At 43.4% G+C, this 15,075-nt stretch overlaps 1 protein-coding gene across 2 annotated transcripts in view; it reads left to right on the top strand.

Annotated features, from left to right (window-relative positions):
* The window catches only part of DOCK1 (dedicator of cytokinesis 1), a 315,311-nt gene that overhangs the window by 250,424 nt on the left and 49,812 nt on the right, over positions 1 to 15,075 (top strand). For both annotated transcript variants that reach the window (XM_062635214.1, XM_062635213.1), the window contains exons 37-39: positions 901 to 991; positions 4,044 to 4,163; positions 14,235 to 14,324. In XM_062635214.1, the coding sequence (XP_062491198.1) occupies positions 901 to 991; positions 4,044 to 4,163; positions 14,235 to 14,324 (301 nt within the window). The remainder of the gene's footprint in view (positions 1 to 900; positions 992 to 4,043; positions 4,164 to 14,234; positions 14,325 to 15,075) is intronic.

The following is a 15,075-nucleotide window of genomic DNA, read 5'->3' as shown; positions in this document are numbered from 1 at the left end:
TTCAAAATCCATTTTCCCACAAAGTAAAACTGGTAATAGATTGTTATGCTTTTTGTAAACCCCAGGGTTCCCAGTCCCCTATTTGTACTTTGGCTTAAAATCGGCTCCACCATTGTGCTAAAATGATGAAGCTTGCGTTTTTAGTGCCCTTTTAGGTATCCAAATATTATTCATCAATGCATTCTCAGGTGCTTGTTACCTTGTTGGAAGAATTTTCACTTGTGAACTTGTTCCCTGCTGCTTGAATTGTTTGAGTGCTTTATTAGTCTGAAAAAAGGAAGTAAAATCTAGCAAAGAGCAGGACTGGTAACTGGACAAACGTGGAGTTATGAGCTGGTGGGCTGCTCTGTTCAGCATCCCTATAAAGACAAATTGCCTCTCACTGGCAAACCCCCACCCAAGTTATCTCCTGTTTCTATTAAGAAACTTGCAGTGTGTCATAATAAATATCGAAGTTATGTCATGGTAAATATCAAAGTTATGTCATAATAAATATCAAAGTTCCGTATTTTCATTGGCTTTTCAAACCAGTTTTGATTGATTTTGAATTGCCACTAGTAAAACCCAACAGCCAAATGAAGAGAAACCCCATCCAGAGGTGGGATCATATTGAAGGTAAGTAAAAAGACTTATATCTGTCACCATGGCTGAACAACTGGAATGAGAGCTCCTGCAAAGCAAATCTGCATTTGATACATTAATCAGCACAAGTCATTTATGCGCATTGGAAAAAGACAACATTGGAAATGCAGATGGTCCTAAAGGTTGTCTGCACACAGAAATAGGAGCTTTAACTAATCCCACATGCTTTTAGTTGGATGGAGATAGAGTTCAACCATTGTAATCTCCAGACTAAATTATTTAGTAACGTTGAAGAACTGTTGTTTTTATTACTTGCAGGTATTTGTACAAGCTGTGTGACCTGCACAAGGAATGTGATAACTATACGGAAGCTGCCTACACGCTACTTCTGCATGCAAAGCTTCTCAAGGTAAACACCAAAATCCATCACAAGCTTCAAAAGTCAGGTCAGCGCTAACCCATAGCGGTGCTGTCACCCTTAGAACATCTGCACTTTAAACTGATTAACGGCTGTGTGCAGTGTCAGAGCATGCGTTACTCATCTTCATAGAATCATGAAATGGTCTGGGTTGGAAGGGGCCTTAAAGCTCATCCAGTCCCAACCCCTGCCACGGGCAGGGACCCCTTCCACTAGAGCAGCTTGCTCCAAGCCCCTGTGTCCAACCTGGCCTTGAACACTGCCAGGGATGGGGCAGCCACAGCTTCTCTGGGCACCCTGTGCCAGTGCCTCAGCACCCTCACAGGGAAGGATACAATCACTACTTTGGTAATGAACTTTTCTGTGCTGAGACGTGTCAGAGAGGTGAAGATGTGAGGAGATGGCTCTGACACCTTCAGTCACACAGACCGGTGCATTTGGTTGCCTGTGGGTAGAAGTTCGAATGAGTAACTCGCTGAGTCAGTGGCTATAAAGATCTCACGTATTCCCAGGAGGGACATGAAACAGAACTGCCAAATTGTGCACTACTTGCTCATCACACTTCACATGAATGAACCTTTTAGACATGATAAAGCAGTCATTCCCTGCTACAGGTGCTGCGTTGCCTGCAAAAATGAGGGAATGAACCATGCCTTCAAATGTCAAACTTCTACCTGTTATGGCTTGATCTTGTTAGTCAATATGCTTTATGAGACATTAAATTAGAGTTTAGCCAGTTTTGTTTTTTCTTAAAGAGTGTTTTTGGAGACCAGGTGATTTAGCATACTCCCTTAATTCACTGAAAAGAAATGCAGTTTTCTTTTCTTACAATGGAAATCAATAGAAGATGGCAAATGTAAGGATACTATTTGTCACAGTTTTTCCTCACTAAGTGGATTTTTGTTTCTAAATATGTATAGTTTGGGATTATTTTATTCTAAAAGTACATTAATCTATCTCATACAACATCCTGGTGCTACCAGTGGATAGAGGAGTTTAGTATTCCTTGAGCATCAATGCTGATGTGTGTATAACTTTAAGCGCTTGAGGTTTCTGTCCAACTTTGAGGACAGGACTTTCAATGACACTCGTCATTGCTATATATTTCATTACATTGATTTTAATGGGATCACATTTAGGTCAGGACTGCGAGCTTTCCATAATTTCACCTTTAAATGTGTGAGAAGGCTCTCCCTGTGGAGGTAGAGCCACCATCACTTCCTCCAGGTAACCGCAAGCTGATGAAGCATGCTCAAGAACCCAGACTCAAGTGTGTTTTCATCCCATTTAGTCAAAATTAAGATGCTCAAAACTAGCAGAAAATGGCTCTTAGGATGCTGAAAAAGATGCCATTGCATTGCAGACTCTGGGAAGTTTGTGTTTCTCAGAAACACAGCTTTGTGGTGCAAAGTTGTCCAAATTGTCTCTTTAGCCAAACCCATTTTGGCCAAATTAAGAAGTAGTTGGGCAAGATTTAATAAGATATAAGAGGTAAACCTGGGTGATGTTAGTTTTCATGCTTATCTTCATTCACGCAGTCCTCTGAACCCATAATACACCTTGGGCTTGAGTAATCTTACCAGGTTGGTTTTGGTCTGTCAGTGTATGAGAGTTAAAACAGAGCAGGATGGGACCTTGCCTAATTTCAGTTCATTGGGAAAACATTCTCATTTTTGGCAGTAGGAACTGAAAGTAGAAAATCCTTCTTTTGTTGGCTTTTCCTATAGTTATCTTACTAAAGGAAAGGTGTGGATTTTCCACATAGATACACTATGGGGTGAGTATTCAAACAGCAGCACATGATTTGCAAGAGACTCAGCTCCTGAGATCTGAGACAGGGCCTTGAGCAACCTGCTCTAGTGTGAGGTGTCCCTGCCCATGGCAGACGATTGGAACTGGATGATCTTAAGGTCTTGCCCAGGCCAACCCATTCTCTGATTCAATATATAACAGTAACTCTGTGAATAAATCTGTGAGATGCTCATCTCCACATGATCTTTTCTTCTTTTCCTAGTGTGACAGCATTTTATTTGAGCAGGCAGACCTCCTCCTTTAGTAACTTTGATTTTCAGAGAAGAAAGTGAACAGTTCTTTCATCAGTTTATGTTCTGGAACTCAGTTTCTGGAGGCAACAAGTCCTATTGGAGCTCTTGTCCCTGACTCTTTTTCAATCCATGAGAAGTTTCATTTGATTTAATGGTTTGTGGTGTGATCTGATTTGATAGAGGTTGGTGAGTCTATAAGGTACTAATTTCCTACTAGACTCATGGAAATAGTTATGGAAGGATAGGCTTTAGTGATAGTGTCCTGTCTGGGGAAAACTCCAGTATTGTTTCAGCCCCAGGTAGGTCGTAGGGGACGTTAGAGGAGGGAAGGGCAATGAAGAAGAGGTGATAGGAATACTGAAGTCCTGAGGTTTTCATTGCATCCATTCCTTACTGGATGCTAGAGTAAAAGGTGCAGGGGAGAAAGATGTAGGGAATTGTTTGGTCCTATCAGGTCTACGAATAAATCCATTTAATATCTGTGCCTTGCTTCTCATCCATTAGGCATTTGCTTGAAGAGCAAGAGCTACTAAGACGACCTGTATAAAGTTGGTTGTGCTTTTCTGCGCCTCCAAACATCCTCTATGATTTTTAGCCATTTAATTTCTGTCCTGCAGTCCTTTCCATTTATATTGATGTATCTGCTTTGGGGCTTCTCTCACCATAAACCTGAAAATGTTCATTATGCATCCAGCAGGTTGTACCCATCAGCAGGCCAAGGTTGGTCTCCTCAAACTCTCTGTGGAGAGGAAACTAGCTCATGAAGCTTCCCTCCAGCTGATACATGCAATTGGCCTCCAATTAGAGCATTCCAATGCACTGCCCTTGAGCCCAAGGAATCAAAGTACACAGCTGCAGAAAAAAATCTTTGTTAGGGCATTAACTGTGGTGCCAGTTCTTTAAACAAAAGATGTGTGTTTTCATTAGCCTCATTTTACTGACATACTTCATAACTTTTGATTTGCTTTCCCTTTTCCCCTCTTTCTTGTGTGATTTAGTGGTCTGAAGAAGCATGTGCAGCACATCTTACCCAGCGGGATGGATACCAAGCTGCTACTCAAGGACAGTTGAAAGATCAACTCTATCAAGAAATTATCCATTACTTTGACAAGGGCAAGGTAAAAAGGGAAGAAAAAAGTCCAAATATGTTTTTCTGCTTTTAAGTTGAATAGTAAATGTGGTTTGCATCCAGTGACCTTCAGGGAGCCTTAAACTTGTTATAAGTTATTTGGAGTGCTTTATGTAAACGGTCCACCAGCTAGCACTTAAAGTAATGATACTAAAAAAAAGAGGCAAGAGAAATCAATGGTACATTTATAACTGCTGTGTTAAGGGGAAATAGATGCACATGCGATGCCATGGAGAAAATAAGAAAGTGATGCATGTAGTTTGGGGGACTTGGGTTTTCTGGCAATTGCAACAGCTAAGGCAATCCTTCAGCTACCCTTGTTTTTCGTGTTGTACACAAAACGATTGCCTCAGAGAATGGATGTCTGTGGTTCATGTTATAAGAAGGTGGAAGTGTTCCCAGATGAATTGCAATTGCATCTTTTATCGCACGTTGAGTTTGCATTGGGCATTGCAATGTGGGAACGGGAGTGTGCTGGTGTTACCCATCACCAGGGGTGAAGGGTTTAACTTGGTAGACAGGGACATATCAGTGTTTGAGTATTTTATGCACAAAAGTATTAAATAGAGAAGTCAAGATCTCTTTGACAGAATATTTCAGAGACCCAAACTTGGGTTTTCTAAAGCAATCTTTGTTTCATAAATGTCTTGCAAATAGAAATGTCATTTTCGGGCAGAACTCGAACATTATCCAACCAGCTCATGTTTCCCAAGTCAGTTTTCAGCAGAATCAGATTAGTATTTTGATAGGAACACCCCCTAAAAGGTCAACTTTTATACCTTATCTCAATGGAATATTTAGAAGTTGTTAATAAAGGATACTAACTAAATGCAGGGGCTCGTGTAGGTACCTTGATGCCTGTGCAGTGGGTAGCACTAGATTCCACAGCACGCTCCTGCTGCCCAGCAAGCTTTTACTAACCCTTTAACAGCAGGAAAGGAGAACCTCGATAGAGGTCAGAACTGATTTGAAAGTACATTTTAACGTTGCATTCCTCTCTGGAAGGGGAAAAGCCAGAAGTCACATGTTTTTATATTGTTGGTTTACATCTTTATGGCTTCCCAGTTAGTCTTTTATGATGCTCATATACAGGTGGTGGGAATTGTTCTTCTGAGCACCGGGGCCAATGTGTTTGAGCTGTAAATTAGAAGCTGCAGCATCCTTTCGAGCTGGAGTGAAAACAACCTGGCTTAAAGCTGTAGCCGCCCCGTTTCTGCTGATGGAGCTAATGAGCTGTTTATATAAACAGCAGGCAAAATACCTGCTGCTTACTTTCCAGCCCGTGCCACATTACCCAGCACGGCCTCCACGCCTGAGGGACCTGCGTTAGGCTGAATAAGCATCTTAATTCTTTCAGGTTTTACAGCTAGAAATAAGGCTCTGCCTGCTTTCAAAGCAGATAGCACTGGAAATGCTGTGTTTTCCCTCATAGGTAGATCATAAAACTGAATCTTCATGAGTCTACAAATTTATGGTGAACAATATTGAAGGGACCACTGTGTTTACTCATTCCTATTCCTTTTATAAGTCATATCATTCCTGCATGATGTGTGTGTGTGTGTGTGTGAGGAGATGATTCATTTTCAGAGCACTCTTTTCCTAGTTACAGGTCTTTCTTCTCTCATTTTCTGGCTACTCCAAGTGGGTGATAACTTTTTGCATTGTTCAATGAAAAGGAAAACCAAAATCAATATTCGCTGAGAATCTGAGCATCTAACATACATTTTCAAATGTCAGGAAGCTCAAAGTCAAGGTTTCCACAGTAGAATTAAGCTAATCCTCTCATTTGGGATGTTCTGACATTAGGTTAAACCAACTCCTTCTGTTTACCTGTGCAGTTTGCAGATGCAGTCCACCAGCTACTATAAATATGCCATTCCATGATGAGGAACACATCGGAAACAGTATTTGCTGTGTGTTTTTAGAAGACTGTATCAATACACCAACCAGTTTGTCTTTTTTTGACTGTAATCTCCCATCTGTGCCTGGCTGGCAAATCAGTCTGCGTTGATCCCATTACTTTGCTTTCTCTTCCCATCAAGTTAACAAGAGATGTCAAAGAAGGTCGCTTTATCCTGGGCAGCTGTAGAGCTACTTCCAGGCTTTTACAGAATCTCAAGAGTTTTGTTCTTTTGTTGTTGGAAGATTGTGCCTCTTCCCCTCCAGCCTGCCTGATGGGAAGCTGTGGACATGTGGATGGGAAGTGTATATGGTTAGAATCATTGAGTAGGAGAAGTGGAGGAGAAGGATTTCCTTTAACTTAGCAGAGTAAATTGCACTTCTCTTATGGAGCCAGGCAGAGTGAGCTGGGCTGGTTCAGCCTGGAGAAGAGAACACTCCAGGGAAACCTTGGACTAGCTCCCAGTTCCTGAAGGGGCTGCAGGAAACCTGGAGAGGGGCTTTGGACAAGGGCCTGTAGGGACAGGCCAAGGGGAATGGCTTTAACCTGCCAGAGGGGAGACTGAGATGAGCTCTTAGGCAGAAGCTCTTCCCTGGGAGGGTGCTGAGGCGCTGGCACAGGGTGCCCAGAGAAGCTGTGGCTGCCCCATCCCTGGCAGTGTTCAAGGCCAGGTTGGACACAGGGGCTTGGAGCAAGCTGCTCTGGTGGAAGGGGTCCCTGCCCATGGCAGGGGTTGGAGCTGGATGGGCTTTGAGGTCCCTTCCAATGCAAACCAGTCCAGGATTCAATGTTGATTCCAGTTCCTCAGGGAGAACACGTGGTGCACATTCAACTGAAGACCAGCCATGAGGCTTAATCCCTAATTACTAAGATCCATGGTGAGATGAATTTAGAGGAGGATATAATCCTCCATACACCAACTGAAATGGAGTAGACCAGAAGTGCTTAAGACATTTGTAATTTAATAATAGAGTGTGGGATTGCGCTGAAAGTTGGAGTTTGGGCATCTCACTTTGGCTGAGAATAAATTGCTATCCTTCACCATGAATATCCCTGTTATTTGTTGCTTCAGATGCATGTAAGATTCCTATTTTGATTTCAATTTTTTAATACATTAATCTTTGGAGGCTTGTTCTTTTACTTATATTTGACTCTTGGTCCTTGAACCAGTCTTCTGTAAAGCTGAAGCGCACCTTTCACCTCCAGTAAATTGTCAGAATCAACTCCTGCATTTTGTTGTTCTGCTTTACGGAGTTGATTCCTTGTTAGCAATACTTTTCAATACTCCTCTAAGCTCCTTGTTTCCAAAATGAAATGTTACTTCCAAGTTTTCTTGCTATATTCATAGGTTTCTCTCTATCATTCTTCACTGTGTTGCACTTTCCAGTCTCATCTCCATCTCTTGGTTTTTGCCCTTGTGTCCGGGGTTCAGCAGCAGCAGTCATTTTTCTCCTTCTTAGTAGCTGGTGCAGTGCTGTGGTTTTGACTTTCAGCCTGGGAACAGTGCTGATAACACCGATGTTTTCAGTTGCTGCTCAGTGATGTTTACTCTGAGCAAGGACTTTGTGAGCCTCATGCTCTGCCAGGGAGGAGGGGAAGCCGGGAGGAAGCAGAGACAGGACACCTGACCCAAACTGACCAAAGAGGTATTCCATACCACAGCACGTCATGCCCAGTATATAAACTGGGGACAGTTACCCAGAAGGGTGAGATCACTGCTTGGTGGGGCTGGGTATCGGTTGGTGGGTGGTGAGAGGTTGTATTCTCTTCCCTTGTTATTTCTCTTATCATTATTATCATTGGTGGTAGCAGCAGTGGTCTGTGTTATACCTTAGTTACTGGACTGCTCTTATCTCTAACAGTGGGAGTTACATTCTTTCCATTCTCCTCTCCATCCCTCTGGGACCGGGGGGAAGGAAGGGGCAGGGAGTGAGAGAGAGACTGCGTGGCTGACTGAGCTTAACCCATGACACCTTAGGAGCCTTATCCTCACGCTCATCATGGCACTCTAACCTGGCCTTTGAACTGCTCTGAAGTGTTTGCTCTTCCTGTGTTCTGCTGAGGCTTTGTGGTTTTGAAAAGCCCTTAATCCTGGGATTTTCCTGAAAATTGGTAGGTTTGGGTATCTCAGGACAATACGGAGAAGAAATGGCGGTAATGAAATGATGAGGGATGGGAGTGAAATTTTGATGTTGGTCAATGCTAATGAAATGCTGAAGCCAAGAAATACTCAGTGTCACTGACGGAGATAGGGTATTAGTTTTAGAACAGGTTTGTGTGATCTCTAGAGCAGTAAATAAGAAACAGCATTCTTATCCCTACACGATACAATGTAAGAACAGCAACGTTTTTCACATTTGCCAGTGGATGCTACAGTCTGTAAATCAGTCCATGTCTTCCGCTGCTCTTTCATAAACTGAAAATGTAGATAAATGCACACTGATCGTTTATTTCTGCTCCTCCTTCCTTCTCCCCACCCTCAAAAAAAGAAGCTTTTACTGCTTTACTGATCCACAAACACAAAATATTTGTAACTCCACAGTAAATGCCATGCTTTTGGCTTAAAATGTCTTTTTTCCAGCTCATGGGATGGCATCAAAAGGCTTTTTCTTCCATCTAACTAGAGAGTGGTGAAATTCACCTGCCTGCCAAAAATCAGTGCAAGGCTCACGGCCAGCTCAAATCCCATGTCAGATTGTGAGCCCGTCCTGAGAGCTGTGAAGGACAGAGATTGCTCTGAGAGGAAAGGTACGCCGTTTGACTGCATTCCAAGTGAGGATAGCGAGTTGGTTTAAAGGTTTTTTCCGACCATGGCTGTATCTCCCACACCTTGAATGCCATGCTGGCAATAGAGAAATACTGTGTTTTAATATTTGACTTCAAATATTAAGCTTACCTGATGGCTAATTCATGCTATCTGAAATTCAAACAGCTTGGAATGTCCCTCAGACATCAGGATATTGCACGGTAATATTCTTATCCAAGACTATGTCATTTTTACTGACCATTAACTCAGCGGGAGCTAAGAGATAACCCAAGATCCTCCTCTGCTGCTATTAAGGAACCTCAAAACCTAAATTGGATGCTGCAGTTCTTTCTGGGCAACAAGCAATCCAGCTTCAAAACTGAATTAAATTGCTATGTTTTCCCTAAGAACACCTCCTTCTGCATGCTCAAAAGTCTTTCCCATAACAATTTACGTGTCTACACAACTGAATTTAGGCCACACACATTTTTCTTACGCCTTCAGTATAAAGGAAGCATTTTCCTTCCCCTGTTGCCAACCTCTCTCTCTGGTACACTCTCCAAATAAATTGTTTCTTGCATTAATGGGTTGTACATGGTACAAATCCTGTGTAGTAGCTCCCTGTACGGCTCATTCCTGCAGAAGACCTGCCATGTCCTGGGCAAACCTGGGAAAGCTTCCAAGGCAGCAAATCTGCAAGGGAGCAGATTGGGAGTTATTGACCTTCAAGAATATAGATTTCATTTATCAGGATCCTTTGCCACAGCCGTGCTGTCCTCACCTGAATAAATTGGCTCTGTAGTAAACAGAGAGATTTTTCAGAGGGTTGTGCAGTGGATTTTAAACACATGGGTCCTGCTGCTCTTATGATGTTGGGGAAATAACCAGCTTTGGCTGAGTTTTAGGGGATGCTGCAGGTGGTGTGGTCCAGCTGCTCAAACACCAGAGTGGATAAGGGACCACTGGAGCTCTGGAGTTCAGGGCATTTGATATTGGCCCAAGGAAGTTGTGAATGCTCCATACCTGGCAGTGTTCAAGGCCAGGTTGGATGGAGCCTTGGGTGACAGGGTTTAGCATGGGGTGTCCCTGCCCATGGCAGGGGTTGGAACTGGATGAGCTTTAAGGTCCTTTCCAACACAAACCATTCTAGGACTCTATGATCGCCACTTAAAGGTAAGGGAATGGGTACTGGGAAATATGCTAGGATAGTGTCATTACTGCATGTATATTGTACATGAACTAAATCTAAATCATATTTAATTTGAGGCTTCATTTTTTTAGTCTTGAAACATTTATAAAATCCATATTTTATTCATAATATTAATATTCAGTAACGTCTAAAGGGGTGGTTTAGGATGGCAGAAGCGCAGTGGAAGCTCAGCCTCTACTCTGATGTGCTTACAGTCTTGACTGAAAGGGTGGGAAAGGAAAAAGAGTCAAAACCAAGTTTTACTTCTGCTAAACCCATCATTTAATTGGTGGCAGTGCTCTGTCGGCATTAATGGGTACACTGCACACGTCTGGTTTTAGAATCGTAGACTCCCAAACTGGTTTGTGCTGGGGGAGACCTTAAAGCTCATCCAGTTCCAACTCCCTGCCATAGGCAGGCACACCTTCCACTGGAGCAGGTTTGCTCCAGGGCGTTGCAGTCTGGGATGGGCTTACCGTGATGTGACCCATGGGCTACAAAGCCACGGTGACATGGTAGAGCTCCTCTCCCCCCCTCCTCTCTCCCACTGCTCACCCAGAATCCCTTACTTCTTGATGATCAGGTGCAATTAGTGCCAAATGTCTTCGCATTGAGGTCATGCTTTGAGTCGCCTGACGTGCTTTGGAAGCAGGTCGCAATGTCTGTGCTCATCCAGGCTTCAGTGCAAGAACGGAATGAGTGTGCTTACACAAGTTATTTAGACTTCCAGTTATTCCCAGTCTCGTGCCGCTCCAAAGCTGTTTGCCTGAGATCATCTACAAATATTTTCACAATGGAAAAGAGAGTAGGATTGCTTTGGGGTTGGAGAGGGACTGGTTAACTGTGCAACACGCAGGCAGAGAACCAGGACAGGGAAAATGATGGTAATGCCATTTTGTTTGAAATGAAAATGTGCAGAAGTTATGGATGGCTGAAGTTGAACAGAAAACGGCAGTCAAAATGAAGAAAGGTTAAATGATTTTGAAAGGTTTCACTTGCTGGCTTACCAAACAGCTCAATATTAGTTTAGGTTCTATAAATTGGTCTAGTATTACTCCTCTGAGTCAAAATTAACTCAGCCTTGTATGGGAAAATATACTCCATTCTCTGCAACTGTGCCTTCACTATTAAACTCCTGTTAATTTTTGTTTAGAGATAAAAACATGCTCTGTATCATCATTCTAGATTAGATCCATAATAGAGATAAAAGCATCCAGAGTGTACATTCTGCCTCCTGCTTTCCTGCAGACACGATCCCTCATTACAGTGACTGGATTAGTTGTGATGCGTTTTTCATCTTCATAACAAGCATGAGGTAGCTCCTGCTCATTCCAGTCCTCCACCCGAGAAAAATGATATCATGCTTCTTGTCATAGTAAAACCAAGTGAAGGGGTTGAACATCACATGGAGCCATAAGGAAAGGTTAATGGAGGTACCAGCTTCTACCCCTTGTGGGCATCGTCGCCTTTCTATCTTAAATTAGGTCACTGCTCAGTCTCTGTTTGCCCAAGCATCTGCCTATTTGTTTTCTTTAGGACTCAAAAGCTCCTTTTCCCTTGCTCAGCCATCCCAGGGTATTTTTCTGGCCCATATTTTCCCCTTACTTGAAGGTCATATATCTCTCCTCCTTTCTCCCTGCAATCTCCTGTAACTATTCTTCCTTTTGCAGCTCCTCATCTTCTCCACCATCAGCAGCTCCCTGCCTCTTCAGGTTGCTCCTTTCCATCCCTTCCCTCTCAGTCTGACAGGATATTCTTTCATTGCATCCTTTGCTTTGAGGGACGGGTACCATCCACTTGAAAACTGGCACCTTGTTTCCAGGGAGGAGCAGGGATGGAGAGCAAACCAGTGGGACCTGAGCTGCATCTTGTTTCTGTGGCATTGACATGAAGACTTGCTGAGGATTCAGCCTGGCTGGGCTCCAGATTGCTAACTCCTAAGGAAAAAGAAGAAAGAGATTCTAGGTCCCAGCCTTGTGGTTGTGCCTCTAAATCACAGGTAGCTGTGCCCAGCCTGACTCCTCAGCCAGTGCTGGCAGCAGTCTCGGTCTTACTGATGGTTATATGAACCCTTAATGTTTTACTTCTAGTTTTATATCAGCATTTAGACCTGGGAGTTTTCCTGAAAGTCTTATTGTTATCCATGTTTTACTGATACACTAAGAAATGTGATTTCAACCTGCAGATCGAAAGACAAAATTCACCCAACATTGATGTTGGGCTTTGAGCGGTGGTGGGGTTCATTTGTGTTGTTTGAGGGGGCTTTTGGCCTTCATGGGGTCTTGGGGAAAAAATGCCTCTTTATTTTCATGGTGCTTTTAAGGATTAGGGGGTCCATATGTTATGCATGCAGGAATCAGTTGTGTGCATGAAGGTTTCTCCACGGGCACTGTTCCCCTTCTCTCTCCCCAGCATCCGTTTCCTACCACCTTTGAAAGCTGTGGTGCTTCATCGCTAACTCTTCATTCCCAAAGGTGGATGTCTTCAGGGGAGGGATGGGGAATCCTGTGTTCATCCCTTTTCCTCAGCCCTCCTCTGCAAAGAGCACCTGATTGCTCTTTGTAGCTGCAGCCATCTCAGTATTTCACCAGGGGAAGGACCATATGGCACTGTGCTGAGAGGAGAATTAGGTGATGTGGACAGAGGATTTAAATTGAAGATGAAGGGTAATACAAACCACATGGATTTATAACTCATTCCAAATCTCATCCGTTTGATAAAGTGAAGTCAGCAGTGCCAACCAAATGTCAGCAGCAGAGGCAGGTCACCAGGTTTGATGTTAGATAGCCTGGTGTGCTAATTGAAGCATCTCTTTGCTTTTGAGCTGTTCTTTACATTTAGAGAAGACAAAAATGAAACAGACGTATTTAAAATGCTCTTGCTGCTCCTCATTAAGAGTTCTGGCTTCTGAAGAGCTGAAGGAGATTGTTAGATTTCTTTGGGTCAGTTGAGACAGCTGCTGAATTTCATGGTTGAGGAGCAAGAGAGGAAAGAGAACCAATGGAAATGCAATGAATACTTGTGCAAAGCAGTGTCTGCAAATTGCCTGTCCTGTGTAATCTAGACTACAGATATTAGAGAGGGTTGGTTATGAACTATAATCAATCAACAGCATTTATCCGAAGTCCCAGGTTCTGGGTTTCTTTGTGGGCAGGCTGTGTTTATACATTATTGGACACCTAGTTGAGGTAACAGGAATCATTTTATTTCCAAAGCAGTTTGATCATTTTACTCGATTTGTTTCAAGTCACTTTGCATTCCCTGCCAGAGAAGGTTATGGAGCAGATCATCTTGAGTGCCATCACATGTCACACGCAGGACAACCGAATGATCAGGCCTAGTCAACATGGGTTTATGAAAGGCAGGTCCTGCTTAACTAACGTGAGCCCACAGAGTGGTGGTGAATGGAGTTAAACCCAGTTGGCAGCTGGTCACAAGTGGTGAACATGAGCAGCTTGTGTGGAGGCAGCCAAGAAGGCTAATGGCATCCTGGTCTGTATCAGGGAAAGGATTGTTCCCCTGTGCTGGGCACTGGTGAGACCGCACCTCTAATCCCATGTTCACTTCTGGGCCCTTCACTACAAGGGAGACATTGAGGTGCTGGAGCGGGGCCAGAGAAGGGCAACGGAGCTGGTGTAGGGCCTGGAGCACAAGTGTGATGGGGAATGGCTGAGGGACCTGGGGGGTTTAGTCTGGAGACAATGAGGCTGAGGAGAGATGTTATCACTCCCTACAACTACTTGAAACGAGGTCGTAGCAAGGTGGGGGTCGGTCTCTTTTCCCAAGTAACAAAGGATGAGACAGGAGGAAATGGCCTCAAGCTGCATCAGGAGAAGCTTAGATGGAGATGAGGAGCAAATCCTTTCAAAGAGGGTGCTCAGGCATTGGAACAGGCTGCCCAGGGCAGTGCTGGAGTCACCGTCCATGGAGGTGTTTAAAAGATGAGTAGATGTGACACGGGGACATGGGTTAGTGGTGGACTTGGCACTGATAGGCTAGCACTTGGACTCGATGATCTTAAAGGTCTTTTCCAACCTAAACAATTCTGATTCTATGAAACAGAGGCATGTCTATTGCTGCCATGGCTGTTGACACCTCAGTGTTTTCAGCATGCGACCCAAAGCATTTTGTTGTGTTTGTTAACATTCATTTTATTCCAGTGTTGTTGCTCATCCAAGGTGTGTAATTCTGTTTTCTTCTTGTGTCGTGACGTTTTTCTCCACAGATGTGGGAAGAGGCCATTGCCTTGGGTAAAGAACTTGCGGAACAGTATGAAAATGAGATGTTTGATTATGAACAGCTCAGTGAACTGCTGGTAGGTTTGTAATGACACAGACACTGCAACAATTCCTTTTAGGATTCGATTTCTAAGCTTTTAAAATCACCCTGAAAATCTCTTTCGTGACAGAAAGATGAAGAAATAGATGCCCACTTTGGCTCTGCTGGACTGATGTTGATTAACTGGCTACCACTGGAGGGCCGAAAAAGAGTGGATTTCTGTTCTTTTAGCTGAAAGAAGAAGATTTCAGTAATGTTAAGCTGATTGATTTGGGGTATAAAAGGAAATTTGGAATTTAAATATAAATGGGAACATGAAAAAATCCCCATTCTCTCTCAAGTGTCTTTCCACATTCACGTTTCTTTTTTTAGGTATGAATAATCCCCAAGCATTCATGTCTAGAGTCAGTTATTTTTGCCCTGACGTTATCCATTCATTATGCCTGCACCATTTTTTATCTCCTGCTCTTTTCCAAAGAGATAAATGGCAGCTGTCACTGTCCCACCGAACTTCTCGACTGTTTTCACAGGAGCTGGGACATGATTCCTGTCCTAAATGAAAAGTGTTGACTTTCAGGGTTTTGATACATTTTACCTTTGCACTCACCAGCCTCCATCACACACAATGGTGACTTGGGAAGACAAACTCCATCACTCCCAGCATCTCCCCTTTCTTCTTCTTCCCCTAGCTCTATACACTGATCATGACTCCATATAGTCTTGAATATCCCTTTGGTCAGTTGGGACCAGTTGTCAGGGCTGTGTCCCCCACAACTCCTCATGAACCC

This window comes from Pezoporus occidentalis, unplaced genomic scaffold (genome assembly GCF_034315485.1).
Source record: "Pezoporus occidentalis ecotype Australia unplaced genomic scaffold, CSIRO_AGI_Poc_V1 ctg45, whole genome shotgun sequence".
NCBI classification, from domain to species: domain Eukaryota; kingdom Metazoa; phylum Chordata; class Aves; order Psittaciformes; family Psittacidae; genus Pezoporus; species Pezoporus occidentalis.
This window is presented reverse-complemented; position numbering and strand designations above follow the sequence as displayed.